Source organism: Sesamum indicum, linkage group LG1 (assembly GCF_026168435.1).
Source record: "Sesamum indicum cultivar Baizhima isolate 11 linkage group LG1, ASM2616843v1, whole genome shotgun sequence".
NCBI lineage: Eukaryota > Viridiplantae > Streptophyta > Magnoliopsida > Lamiales > Pedaliaceae > Sesamum > Sesamum indicum.
The window spans coordinates 1665644-1680837 of NC_142657.1; the positions used below are offsets into that span (position 1 = coordinate 1665644).

General features: G+C 30.3%; 1 protein-coding gene across 1 annotated transcript; it reads left to right on the forward strand.

Moving 5' to 3' along the window:
* The first annotated feature begins 8874 nt into the window (after positions 1 to 8874).
* LOC105156117 (carotenoid cleavage dioxygenase 8 homolog B, chloroplastic) lies at positions 8875 to 12773 on the forward strand. Its single transcript, XM_011072167.3, has 6 exons — positions 8875 to 9271; positions 9580 to 10323; positions 10479 to 10672; positions 11980 to 12169; positions 12255 to 12357; positions 12434 to 12773. Exons 1-6 carry the CDS (start codon positions 8936 to 8938, stop codon positions 12580 to 12582), a joined length of 1716 nt encoding a protein of 571 aa, XP_011070469.1. The 5' UTR covers positions 8875 to 8935; the 3' UTR covers positions 12583 to 12773.
* The last annotated feature ends 2421 nt before the right edge of the window (positions 12774 to 15194 follow it).

A 15194-nucleotide genomic window follows, 5' to 3' on the forward strand; every position in this document is an offset into this window, starting at 1 on the left:
CCAATAAACTCAGTGCAAATCTTTGTGAAACAGAGAGATTGAAGGTTTCAGTGACTGTGTGCTAAGAAGATCTGTGTGGTCGAGGGTTATAGCCTTTATGTCAAGGGCTTTGTGCCAAAATTGTGTGCAACTGTGGGATTTATCTTAAGGCTGCCGATTTTAGTGATCGTGAGTAAAGCCTAAGAAATGGATCTGGCTCTCTGAGCCTTCGTTTGATCGATTATTTTTGCTGATTTATGTTGATGTAATTTCTTATTAATATCTTGTATATTTTTGTGTATTATTTCTGCAATAATGTTATGGGCTCTCCACCCAACAATAATTAATAACTCACATAAATTGTGATAAATATCTACACGTCCAGTAAGACCCGAAGCCATGAGTGTATGGCCTCAAATTTATTCATGAAACATCAATTTTAGCCGAAATTACTAGAATAAAACATCATTAGTCAATTGATCTTGTTTAAGTGTTAGAGTTGAGACATCACAATTGAGAGTCACTAGAAGAAATATAATTTTTTGTCATAGTCAATTAGGTAACACTGTTAAAGCAAAAAACCATAATAAAAACAAATTAATCATGATTGCGCAATGACTATTAGCTGTTGTTTTTACAGGAGTGGTCAAACATTAGCCATAGTAAAAAATTATGGCAAATACTTTAGCGATAGTTAAATCTGTAATACATGTTGAGTAATTGTGGTCAAAATTTAAAATTTTATAGTAGTTTTGTATAAATATGATATAAAAAATTTAATTTATCTTGATTTTTAAATCGTTGTTTTTTATAATTTAGAAAATAATCTATTTTGTTTGAGTGAGTATATGTCTATTATCATTGCTTTCTTGTTTTCTTTGAAAAGGTTATTGAATTTGGATCACATATTGACTAATAATCTGTCTTTAATATTTGGATATGAATGGCATTTATCAAAAAGAAAAAAATAAATAAATAAGAAAAACATAAGTACTCCATTATTTAATTATTTTATTTTTTATAGTCTTTTCTCTGAAAATTGATGTCCACCATAATTTCCACCATATCTCAAATTAAATTAATAAAAGTTCCTTTTTCAAATTGACGTTGATCAATCAATACCAACAAATCAATTAAAGCCCAAAGCAAGAAAATATATAATTAAGTGTTTGAATTGTGATTTTGATGATGTACAATTTTTCAACACGTAGGACCATGCATGTGTACGTCTCTAATGTGCATCAGTGTCAAAACCAGAAATTTTCGAAATTATTATAAATCAAGCATCGATCGTTGTAATTATTAGGAAAAAAAATTCAATTTTTTTTCACAATTTTGATATTAATAGTATTCAGTCATAAATAAAATATAGAGATAATTATTAAATTTTTTAATACAAATAATGTAAAATTTAAGATTTGATATATAGTTTGTATAATGAAAAAATGATTGCTTTAATATTTAGGACAATGGTTGCTGTCAAATTAAATGCCTAAAAGAACAGTCGGCCTCCAGACATGGACCAGTTGATATCATGAGCCGACCTGCTTCCTACTCAGCCATCTCCCTCTACCAATATTCTATAATGTTCTTCCCCATTTTATTTTATTTAATTTTACATTTTTTTCATTTTGGTTTGAAAGTACCCCATTTAGTTAATAGTTTTGCACGACAAAAATATTTTGAACTAATAAAAAGTGACATCGAATTCTGCGGATATAAATATTAATACAAATAAAATATTTGCTAGTTTCGACAAGTTCAATTAGAGATATTTGAGTCTATATAAATTCTTGCAAATTTGAAAGAGGAATTTATAAAAAATACGTTAGCACTCCAACATTTAATTCAGTAAATAATTATGAGAAAAATAGTTATAAATAAAATAAAAAAAAGCAACAATGAGGAATACCATAAGAACATATATGCTTGACCAATAGATTAATTTTTTAAAAATTAATGTACTGATTTATGTATTTTAATTTTTTAATAATAAATCTTAAAATATACAGAATTATTTGTTATATATATTACAAAACGGGATAGACATTTTCTCTTTTTTTTTTTTTTATTTGGATGGGCAAAAAGGGTTTGAGATGACGACTAAGTTGTTTAAAATGAAAAAGAAGTATAGTGAAAAATAGGTGAAAGAGTAGACATCCTAGTAACGGGATGTCGGCATGAGGAGGAGGCGGTGACGACTGACGTGTGATATGAGGGTCAAATGTACGCGATCAGCTTTGTCGAGTGATGTTGATGTTGCCACGTCCCAGTCGCGGTGGGCTGCCTTCTGTACGGACGCGTCTTGTCTGCGTCCTAAACGTGTAGCCCTACCAACACCCGGGGATTAACAAATAGTTATAGAGTCATGAGTGCCGCTGCTCTGCAGTTTTAGAATCATTATTACAATCTCCCCACCCCCATTAATCCAAAAACATCAGTCCTAGGGTGCATTTGGCATTCATGTATTTCGATTTTCAATGACTCAATTTGTAACTCATCCATATTCATCAAAGATTTTTAATTTAAAATTAAAATAAAAAGAATTAGAAATTCTCTAAATTTACAATTCTCCATTGAAATTATCAAATTTATGCTTTTACTTGCGATTTTATTTAATCATGATGAATAGTATTATTTTAAAGTTATAGTGATTTATACCGTAAGAAATAAATAATTTTTTCTTTATATGTATATAGTGTAAGGGGAATAATTGAGGTTGAAGATGACCATAAAAATCAGGCCCAATTCACATAAACTTCGGGCCGGTATTTGGGTGTCAGTATATAAATATTTGAGAGCTGATTAAATGTTCAAAATGTTTTGTATATATATATAAGCTTTTCTAGAGAAACTAAGGAGATCTCGACTTATTTTAACAAATTTCTTCAATTTTAAATTTATGATCATATAAATTATAGTTATTAAAATAAAATATAAGAACATATACAATATTTAAATAAATATTACCAAATACTTGTGTAACTATTAACAAGTCATAACTAGAGAAGCCAATTTTGGAAGCCCAAAACTGCTAAAAGAAGCTAATCTAATGGGCTTAGAAATGCTCCTTCATCACATGGGTTTTGGGTTTATTAGATGGTAAACTGCATCCACCGTTTGACATAATTTTAAATACTCTGAATTTCATATTCATCTAATAATTCGTTAGATTTTTATTCAAATTTTGTGGTGAATTGACAAAAATATTCTTTTAAAGTATGAATTGTAATTTTATAATATTTTTTAAGTATTAATATGCTATATGAATTATTACTCTACCTATTCTTAATTTTTTTTTTCCTTTTAAAACAAGAGCAAAGTATAATTTCCACCTCAACGTCTATGGAATACATAATTATTTCATCTGAAAAATTATTCGTAATTTTCTAAACAACGACAAAACATTCATAATTAATGTCCTTTGCAGTATTGTTTCATATAAACTTAATTATATTATAAATGTCCTCTAATTAATTTTAGGCCAAGATTATCTCTTCTAATTTTTTATTTAACGGCTGTTTGGCTAAACTTATTTATACGATCCTATAAGTTCATACATCTTACAAAAATATTATTTCAGCTTATAAGATACTAAATCTTATTTTAAGAGAAAGCGATCGAAATATTGGGATAAAAATAAATTATAAAACTTATAATATGCTATTTATAATTACTCAAAGAAAATTAAAATCAGCTGGGAACTCCCTACTTTTTTTGACGAGCTTATAATAAGCTTGCTTACATTTTGTTTTATTTATTTTTTGAATTTTATAAACTCATTGCATACATGTAAAATTTCATGCCTAATCGAATGATGACAAATGTAAAATATATATTAATTAATACTTATATTTCTTTTTTTATTTATATTTGAATTTCAAGTGTAAAACAATTAATTTAATTGATATGTTAATTTATATTTGATCAATGGCTGGTAAAAGTGCCAAAATTGAAGTGTTTCAACTAATCAAATTATGCTTCGTAGGCAAAGATTTAAGCCAATCAGATAGCGCCAAGTGGAATAATTGCATGTACACTAGCTTCAATCAAATCAAGACAAATAATTCGATATTTATCTCTTTAAAAGAAATTCTAAATATTAAAGAGATAATATTAAATTAATCAATCATGTGATGATGATGTATTTAAGAAAATTAAACTAACTGGTTGAAAATTTTAAAATAAGTTGGGAATTTCTACTTTTTTTTAATAGAGCTTATAATAAGCTTGGTAACATTTTATTTTATTTATTTATTGAATTTTATAAATTCAAATATATTTTTTGAAAAACATAACAAACACTTTACAACATCTCATACGATACTGTTCTAAAAAGCTTACAAAGCTCAGCAGGCAAAAGTACGGTCGAAAATTCTCACAATTAAGAGATTATTTTAACGTACTTTTTCTTTAAAAAAATTAAATTTATCAATATATTTAAATAATCCCAATATCTCGATGTAAATAATTTAATTAATTATTTTTATTAGAAAATAAAATCATTTATAAAAAAAATCCCAAAATAGCTACTATAAATACAGACCAACCTAATTAGGCTAGCCCATGGTTTGATGAAACAATAATTAAGTTGAGTAAGCAATAATTAATTAAGCATGATTTATTTGTAAGTATATGACTCTCAATTCTCACCTTTCTTGTAAGAAGCATCTTCACAATTGGCTTTTGTTCACTTCAACCATTCCAACACTTGTTTGATTCTCTTTCCACCTCAATTAAACTGAAGATGCCATCAAAATACTTTTTTAGTCTTGCTCGTCGATATTGGTTAACATTATTCTACACGAAATTAGAATACGTATATTTAATGCAGGATTGTCGAATAAAATTAGTACGATAGCATTGTATAGACTATGGCACACAACATCAGCCATATATGACTGTACATTACAATTTTTTTAATGCAATTTACCTTTATCGAAAAAAAAATATTTTTTTGATCTCATAAAATAAAGATAAAATTTATTTTGGTATCACAACTTCGATAGATATGGTTTTAATGCCATAAAATTCATTATCACATATTTTTTAGTCCAAAAAAGTTGCGTACGTTGTGATTTTGGGACTAAAAAAGCGTCGTTTGGAACTAAAAATGCATTCTAGTTTTGGGACTAAAAAGGCCCAAGATCACATTTTCTGGAACTAAAAATATGTGAATTTGAAATTTGTGGGACTAAACGCCCCACCTGCCATAATTGTAGTATAAAAAAAAATTATATCCCTTATTTTATGGGAGTAAGATAATAGTTTGTCCATTCTTAATTTACCAAATTAATGGATTAATCAGGTGTCTTAATCATGCATGGTGAAAGAAATTCAACAAACTATGATGTAAGAATGCGTAATCGGTGTCTAATTTTTAAGTAGTCGTTACGTGGTTGTATTGTCTAATTTTCATAATAATATTTTATTTTTTAATTTATTTTAAATATGTTTATTAATTTAAAAATATTAATATATTTAATCAAACAATTTGAGTTGGGCTATAGTCGCTAATCAAAGAAGGTGAGTTATACTACCGCTTGTACATCTTCACATTCGTGAATGCATGTAATGAGGTATAATTTTGTTTCTTATAAGAATAGTTTGGTCAGAAAAAAAAAATATTTAACCTCTAATAAGTCAATAGAAGTAAATATTATATATTTTTATTTTACTTTTTGTTTTCTTATTGATAGAAATATTAGAGACGGAGAAAAAACTGGCCCTAATATTCAATAATAACTATAAAATAAAAATTACAAATTAAAATTGGATTTTCGATTATTGAGACGTACTTCTATTGAAATAAAATTATGGGCAAATAAAATACGAAATTATTCATTTTTCTTTTCTCAAAAAAAAGTGAAGCATGGTCCTTATTTTATTACATTATCACATAATAATGAATTTTGAATTTAAATAGATAAATTATGAATAAAAACTGAATTATTTCGACTTCATCTAAAATAAAGTATTACTTCTTCCGTAAGAGGAAAATTAAAAATTGATTAAAATTAAGTGTTGCCTTTTTTGTGGTGAAATATTAATTCTGTCTGCCACAATTGAGATAATTAAATATTACTAATTAGTTGATATTATTTGTGGGAATCAAAGAAACATGAAAAGACGGTAGCAATTGAGATTGTTCCACCACATTGTGAGGGCACTTTAAGGATCAAGTGGGCTTGCTTCCAATTATTATTATTATTATTTGTCTTTCAAGATACACTAATTTATAATCTCATTTGATTTATGATTTTCAATTTGAATCGACGCATCATTTCGCCAGATGACATATTATTTTACCTAAATGGGATCATCGTTTCACCCCAAGTATTCCATACAATTGACACATCATTTCTACCAGAGATGCACTATACGATTGATTAGACACGGTCCAATAATAATTGGACGCCGTCAATCATTATCCATGTATATGCCCGACACATCATAACCAATCACTTGTTATGATTTAAATTTTGTTCTTTAATTTATCATTTACCATTTTTCAACATTTGTATCCCACTTTATTATTAATACACTATAGTGTCACATATATAATACGCGTATGATATACATCTTATTAAATTACAGTTTAATTTAATTGCATATTTTATTTTTAAAAGAAATATATATTAATCATACATTTATGTGGTATCAAAGTGTAATTAAATCATGAAATTCATTGTCATCCCTAATTAATGCGGACATTATTTTCAAGAAGTAGATAATGGCATGATATGTAGCATGCACTAATTTTGCAATAACAAAATGAGGAAGAAATTTAACATCCCATTTATCAAAAATGACAAAATTTTAATTAGTGGTCATAAAACTATTTATCACACCAAATTTCTTGAAAGCGAATTAAATTTTGGATTAGTGAAACTTTGACAAAAAAGGTCACATCTATATTTGAATAAACCCACGGATACATTGATTCGATTAATAAAATTCAAAGTACAAGAACTAATATTACAATAAATTCACATGAAATAAATAACACCCACACATTTGACGGAACAAAAAATATAATTTACTGTACAGATATAGTATGTGTACAATGAAGAAAGCAAGAAACCACTGTCCTAAAGAGGTATGGACTATGAAAAAAAGAAAGTAATAGAATGTTAGAAATGGTGAGGCATTAGATCTCTCATCATTCCTCCTACGTACATTCAAAAAGGGCATTATCATCGTCTTGAACTTGAATTTCGGACCTATGCATACCAAAACAATTTGTCCCTCCACCACTTTGAATTGTTATATATATTATCCTTGTAATATAATTTTGTTTAATTAATATAATTGAAGATCATTATGAACACTAAATTAATAATGTCGACGATTATGTAATGTATGATTATTTATCGTTATTTATGCAAATAAGACCAAAATTAACAGCAATTTGGTTGCATAAAACATCAAAATAGGCCACTATTTATGTTTTATTTGCACGGACATTATTGTCTTGTGAGGGCTACGTACCACGTCCAAAACAATTGAGGAACCAATAGAAGGCGCAGAATTGTCTCTTGATACAATACGTACCACATAATTAAATTAGCGTCAACTACATAAAACTAATACGACAACAAATTTCAAACGAAATTTGTGTTTTATAAGACAAATGCTAAAGTTAATGTTAGCTGAATCTTTCAATCTGACCATGTTGCCGTCATATGTACGTCTTCACTTATTCACAACTATTATACAAGGGGATATGTGGTTTGTTTTTTTTATTACACAAGTTTATTTGAATATTTTGGGTATCATATTGGTAATATGAATTTTAATCTGTATATATATAAGAATAATTAATTAGTAGTACTGATATATATATGAGCGGGGTCAAGTGATAATTAATTAAAATCTATTTAATTTCGAAACTCTCCATTGGCCACAAACAATGTTTTGAAATCATTTAACATTATTGAAAATGAAACCAATTTTCTCAACTAATTAATCACATTGAATTTCAGGCCAACAATTTATTAATTAATTATATATATACTCGACGCTCAATGCTACAATTAATTATATTTGTATATAATTGAATGAAGACGATGGAGTTCTAATTATTTCATATCGATTTTATATATTATCTAAATTATTATGGACTCCATAGCTTGGAAAATTCTAATACATATCCGATTTGATCCAACCTATTTAATTATATAACAAGTGTATTACATTTGTCATCTGATTTTTGTACAGTTAAAGAAAAATAATCAATCATGTAGCAAATATCTTACGTACACTTACTTTATGATTGATTTAATTCGACCAAATTCGATTTGGGTAAAAGTTTTTCACGTAACTTTGTGCTCAAAGAAACACATTGAGTATATATTGTTCTAAAATAGGATAAATAGCACTTTTCATCCGTAAGTTTCGATCTTTACATTTTTGGTCCCATTGATTATGAGATTCTTATTTTTGGTCCTTTAACTTCTAAAAAGTAACATTTTTAAGTCCCATGATACATCTTTACCATTTGAACCTTTACACTTTTGGTCCTGTATATTAAGAGATTCTCACTTTTAATTCCGTAATTTTCATAAAGTAACACTTTTGGTCTCATGCATTTAACGATTCCGTGGCCTTTTCCGTTAAACATCTAACAAAAAGTGTTATTATGGCAAAACTATTACTTTTTAAAAGTTAAAAGACGAAAAATAAAATTTCGTAATCAATGGGATAAAAATAAAAAAAATACTTAGGTTACATTACAGGTAGAAAAATGTTATTTCCCCTTGTAAAATTTACAGGTAGATATGTCTTCTAGCACAAAGGAATTCCACCAATCAAGATTCCAAAACAAAGCACCACGCATCACCCTAGATCCTATAAATATATATATATATATTGTCATGGCAACCTCAAGAAAAACAAACCCCAGCTTGTCACGTATACCCCTAAAGCTACCTGCTAAAGTTTAACATCATCATCAATGGCTTCTCTTGCATTTTCTACCCTCATCAAACCCTACACTTCCTCCACCAAAATCCCACCTCTCTCATCAGCTCAATCTCATTTTCTTGCACAAAATGATCGATATTCGTCCATTTTCAGTGGTAAAATGAATTCGTGTAAGAAATTATGTGGAAATAATCGTGACGGCTTAGTAATAACAAATATTGCAACTAAACCTCCTTCTCATGTTGCTTCTGACGATCAATCTGAAAAAGAGATGGAAAATGATCGGGATCACGTCGCCTGGACTAGTGTAAGGCAGGAGAGGTGGCAAGGAGAGCTTCGTGTTCAAGGGGAAATCCCACTCTGGCTGGTACTTCTATTGTGTGTTAATCTGTGTTACTTCTAACAAGAAATTAATAATTAGTCTGACATAGCTGGAGTATGTTCTTATATCATCAAATATTCCCTCTGTGTAATTAATATTATTACAACTTTATTTATGATTAATTAAGATCTTCGATCAATACGTACATAGATTAAGACACCATGGGGTTGGTGATGATCACGTGGAACGTCTCATGATTCCAAATTCATATATATATAATTATTTTTCAATCCATTTCTCCAATAAAAAGAAGTAATGTTTTGTGCATTTGATTTTATGATTATTACAACCAGAACGGAACATACCTACGGAATGGTCCGGGTCTATGGCACATCGCCGACTACAACTTCCGCCACCTCTTCGATGGCTATGCCACCCTTGTTGGCCTCCACTTCCACGGCGGCCGCCTCGTCATGAGCCACCGTCAAATCGAGTCTGACGCCTACATGGCCGCCAAAAAGAACAACAAACTATGTTATCGCGAGTTCTCCGAGGCACCAAAACCCGAAAACTTCCTTGCCTACGTCGGCGACCTAGTTAACCTATTCTCCGGCGCCTCATTGACCGACAACGCCAACACCGGAGTCGTCAAGCTCGGGGACGGGCGGGTGGTTTGCCTGACGGAGACCATCAAAGGGTCCATTATCATCGACCCAGACACGTTGGACACGTTAGGGAAGTTCGAGTACAGTGACAAGTTGGGCGGGTTGATCCACTCGGCCCACCCGATTGTCACGGACAATGAGTTCTTGACCTTGTTGCCCGATCTAATAAATCCCGGGTACTTGGTGGTGAGAATGGAGCCGGGTACGAACGAGAGGAGGGTTATCGGGCGGGTGAGTTGTCGTGGCGGACCGGCCCCGGGGTGGGTTCATTCTTTTCCGGTGACGGAGAACTATGTGGTAGTGCCGGAGATGCCGCTGAGGTATTGTGCAAAGAATTTGCTAAAGGCAGAGCCGACACCGTTGTTCAAATTCGAGTGGCACCCTCACTCCAAAGCCTACATGCATGTTATGTGCAAAGCTAGTGGCAAGATTGTAAGTGGTTTTATAGTTTATGAGCGTATGTTTATTTTTAACAGAAATTGGATTTGAATTTAAGGGGTATTTAAAGAAAGGATTATAAATGAGTTTATATTGTAAGAAATTGAAATTTATAATAAAAGATTTATACTTTATATGTACGTACGAAGGTGGCGAGCGTGGAAGTTCCTCTATACGTGACGTTCCATTTCATCAATGCGTACGAGGAGAAAGATGAGGAGGGGAGAGTGAGGGCAATCATTGCGGATTGCTGCGAGCACAACGCTGACACCACCATCTTAGAGAAACTCCGCCTTCAAAATCTTCGCTCACTTTCCGGCCAAGATGTCTTGCCAGATGCCAGGTACCTTTTTCTGAGTGGATCATGAGATTAATAACTTACATAGGTCTGTTTTTACACTGCATGTATGCCCTTCTTCATATTTGTATTTAGCCCCCCAAAATTTTATTTTTAATTTGACGGCTAGCAGATTTAATACTTTTATTTATCTGCTCTATAATTTTTAAAAAAAATGGTCCCAATATTAAAAATACTCTTTACGGGATTTTTGAAATGGTTCTAAATTTGAGAAAAAGTTGATATATTTAGTCCTCCATTTTATGAGATTTATACAACTAAATGTGTCGAATTAACTATTTCAAAAATTTGGTAAAATAAAGGACTAAGTGTATCAAGTTTTGAACTATTTTAAATATTCCATAAAGTAAAAAACAAAAAATATTAAACTTCTTATCTTATAAGACTAAAAGTATAAATTTACGGTATTTAGTGTAGAGAAAGTATCTGATAGAGAAGCCCTAAGTTAATTAATGTTGCCCAATAAAAAACAAGTAAATTGATTCTATGCATAATGAGAATAGAGTGTATTTTGATAATTAACATATAGATATCAATCTTAGGGGTATGCAGATTAATTAAATGTAATTTTCGTCTTATATTTTAATATTTTAATCTTTCATTTTTTAATGACTTTGGTTCTTCAATCATTGAAGTTTGCAAACATTATTGAAAAGAAAAATCATGTGCCTCATACTTGTTTTCTTAATTTTCACTTTTGTTTTCATTGATCAATTTAAGGAGGATTTCCAAGAATATTGGCTGTTTCATTTTCATACAGATTTTCAACAGTAAAAGCGCATTGTGTGTATATATATATATACATTGGATGGTCCTAGTCATAGGTGGCCGGCATATGAATGCTGATATGCTGTTTGTCCACTAATACTTAATTACTTAATGATTAAATTTGAATTAAATTACTTAAGTGCTCGAACCCCACTTTCAATTTGTGGCATTGTGAATGGGAAAGTGCAGTTGGGTGGCTGTTGAGATCTAATCAAAACTATATAGTATACCCTATACAGTCTACTTTCTTAATTTGCATGCATGCATGATTTCAACATATATGTATATATGAGTTTATAATTTCAAATTATTGAAAATACTCTTTGTCGATATCTGGTCTGACTTAATCCAGCAAATTAGACGACATGTAATTGTCCGTGATCTTTTTTTAAAAAAAAAAAAATATACAACAATATAAGACAAATATACATCCTAGAGTCGAGCACAATGATGATTGATGAGAAATATGGCTAGAGTTTAATTTACAAATGGGGTGGCTGGTGTGTGTGTGTGTGTGTGTACAGGGTTGGGAGATTCAGGATCCCAATGGATGGAAGTCCATATGGGAGTTTAAAGGCAGCATTGGACCCAAATGAACATGGGAAAGGGATGGACATGTGCAGCATAAATCCAGCTTTTCTTGGAAAGAAATACAGATATGCTTATGCCTGTGGTGCTCAAAGGCCTTGCAACTTCCCAAACACCCTCACTAAGGTACATTTATATATAACCAAACAATTAAGAAAAAATCCTCAAAAATGAAGAACTAATAACATGGTTCAATTCTTAAATTTTGCAGATTGACCTGGTGGAGAAGAAGGCCAAGAACTGGCACGATGAGGGTTCCATACCGTCTGAACCCTTCTTCGTTGCTCGTCCTGGTGCAACCGACGAAGATGATGGTAATATTGCATTAATATATTTGTATTTTGAAGGGGTAAAAGGACTACTAAGTGTATGGCATGTAATCATGTACAGGGGTAGTGATCTCAATGATCAGTGACAAGAACGGGGAAGGATATGCAGTGTTGCTGGATGGATCCACATTCCAAGAAATTGCGAGAGCCAACTTCCCCTACGGCCTTCCTTACGGACTACACGGTTGCTGGGTTCCAAACACATTATGAACGCATACGTTATATACATATATTTGTATTAATTAGTCATATTGACAATGCAGATGTTGTATCTTTGTTACTCGTGCTTTTGTTATGCAAATTCTACCTCTCGTCCGTCTTTTTTCCAATAGGACATCAGCTTTTGTTTGGAGATGACTGTTTCTAAAAAAAAAAGATGATTAAGTGCATTTGCTTTTAAATTTCTTTTGATACGTTTGATTTTGTGTTTTGTATTAATACAAAATGAGAAAACATAAACCAAGTAACTTATCAAGAATTTGCGATATTTTGTCCTCTCTTCCAGACAGGCAAAGGTGACACCACAGTAACTTTTCGCTGCAGAAGCTTGAGACAGATTTTCGTAAGCTCCTTCTCCAGGAACTCTGAATCCAAACCCGAAAAACATAGCTAAAATTAGGCTTGGCAATGAGTTGAGCTCGACGGCAGGAAAATTCTGGAATTGCTTCTGCAATAGCAATGAACTTTGACAACGCCAAATTTTCGTCCTTGGCTATCTTCTGTAAATATCCATCTACAAGCTTTGCCACCTTGAGTTCAGAGCTGTGCGAAGCAGAAGATGATCTCCTACTCTCTTGAAACATCAAATCCACGTTTTCTGCTGAGCGGGACCTTCGCCTTTCAAGATCCCCTTTGACTCTTGGAGGGCTCGTCGGCGGGCTCTGCCCCTGTGACATCAACTACTTGCCTTTCTTGTTGCCGTAAATTTGGGGGCTAAAGTTAGAGATGGTTTTGGGAAAGAAATAAGAGAGGGGAAAGAATGGAGATAGAAAGAGAAAGAAAAAGGAAGAAGAAACGAGTTACCATGAATTTGGGGGTTAGGGTTCTAAGAGATCGGTTTGGGGAAGAAATAAGAGAGGGAAAAGAATGGAGATAGAAAGAGAAAGAGAGAGAGAGAGAGAGATTGAGAAATGAAGAAGAAACGAGAAAAAGATGCACTATGTTTCGTTTCATTTTTAGATAATTTTCGAAATAAGATAAAACACACCCAAGATTTATCTCTTTGGTTTTACATCTTGATGGTATGTTTTTTTATTTTTGAACTTTCTATACATAATAGATATATACACACTTATATATATAAATATAATATAAAAGAAATATGATTTAACAATCAACAGTAATTTTTGTTTTTAAAAAATACAATATTTACATATACATATTTATACATAAAAAATATATAAAAGATACATGATTTGACGATGAACAGTAATTTTTGTCTCTCAAATCCCAACAACAAACATACACCACTTATTTTAAAATATTTTAAATTACCTCTAAAAATAAATCCAAACATACACTCTATTTCCAACACACACTTATTTATCTCTATTTTTCTCTCTCTATCTCTAAAACACAAAATAAAACACTCCAAAAATAAAAACAAACATAATGATGGATTTTTGACTTTTTGTATTTTTATTATTATTATTATTATTACTACTACTACTATTATTATTATTATTACTACTACTATTATTATTATTAATTTTATTAATTTTATTAATTTTATTATTTTAAATCATGAGATCGAATCATAAAATTTTACATAGATATAATTGAAATTAATATATGTTCACAATCTGCAAATTTTATATATTTATAAATGTTAGTATAATATTGATATAACTATCGTCTTACATTGTTGAACAACATGGATCAATTGGGCCATCAAAATTCAGATCAGACCGTTAGACATGATAAAACTTACAGAAAAATACATTTGATAAAATTTTAGGCTTATTAGGTATACAGATATCGAGATATCATACTCGAAATATAAGAGCAATCATTCAAGCTGGTGTATCGTTGAATCGGACCATGTAATTTTAAATCATACCGTCTAATATGATCTAATGGACACAGTCTTGTATATATTTAAATTTCGTATGAATCGAATGCCCGAATTTTAAGATATCGTATATTGATTAAACTTTTTAATCTCATTATATATATATAATAAAATAATAATTAAAATTTCAACCATCATCATCATCATCATCATCATCATCATCATCATCATTATTATATTAATTCATAGAAATTACTAAATTTTGACATAAATTTATAAATAATAAAAAATCATAAGTGAATTACTTGTCAATTTAAAAAATGTATAACGAAGTACAAATATATATTAAAATATAACATAAAATTTATATATATCATATTAAATAATAATTTTAATTATAAAAAATATTATAATTTACTAAGTTGTTGATTAATTTATTTTTGTATAAAGATTAAATGTATAAATAAAAATACCATAATTTATTATTATCCAAAATAAAATGTATAATATTGATTAATAATTATAATATATGGTCAATTTTGATTATAAAATTGATCAAATATTAAATATAAAATTAAATATATAAAAAATTCAAAAATAAAAATATATAAAAAAATAAAAAGAAATACGCGAGCTGATGAACAGCCATATCTGAGCTCGAGCTCGAAGAGTCGAGCTCAAATCGAACTGGCTCGCGAGCTCGCATGCCGGCTCGACTCATCCGCCACCCCTAGCTAAAATTGGCCAGAACTATCAAGGGTGGTCACGTCCACCTTATATAACTGTGCAGTTATATGATATGTTACTGCTG

Bases quoted from the DNA above. Each gene is read 5' to 3' on its own strand.
- LOC105156117 (XM_011072167.3), top strand. From the start codon at position 8,936: ATGGCTTCTCTTGCATTTTCTACCCTCATCAAACCCTACACTTCCTCC. The intron at 9,272-9,579 runs GTACTTCTATTG...TATTACAACCAG, and splicing joins GGGAAATCCCACTCTGGCTG to AACGGAACATACCTACGGAA. The intron at 10,324-10,478 runs GTAAGTGGTTTT...GTACGTACGAAG, and splicing joins GCAAAGCTAGTGGCAAGATT to GTGGCGAGCGTGGAAGTTCC.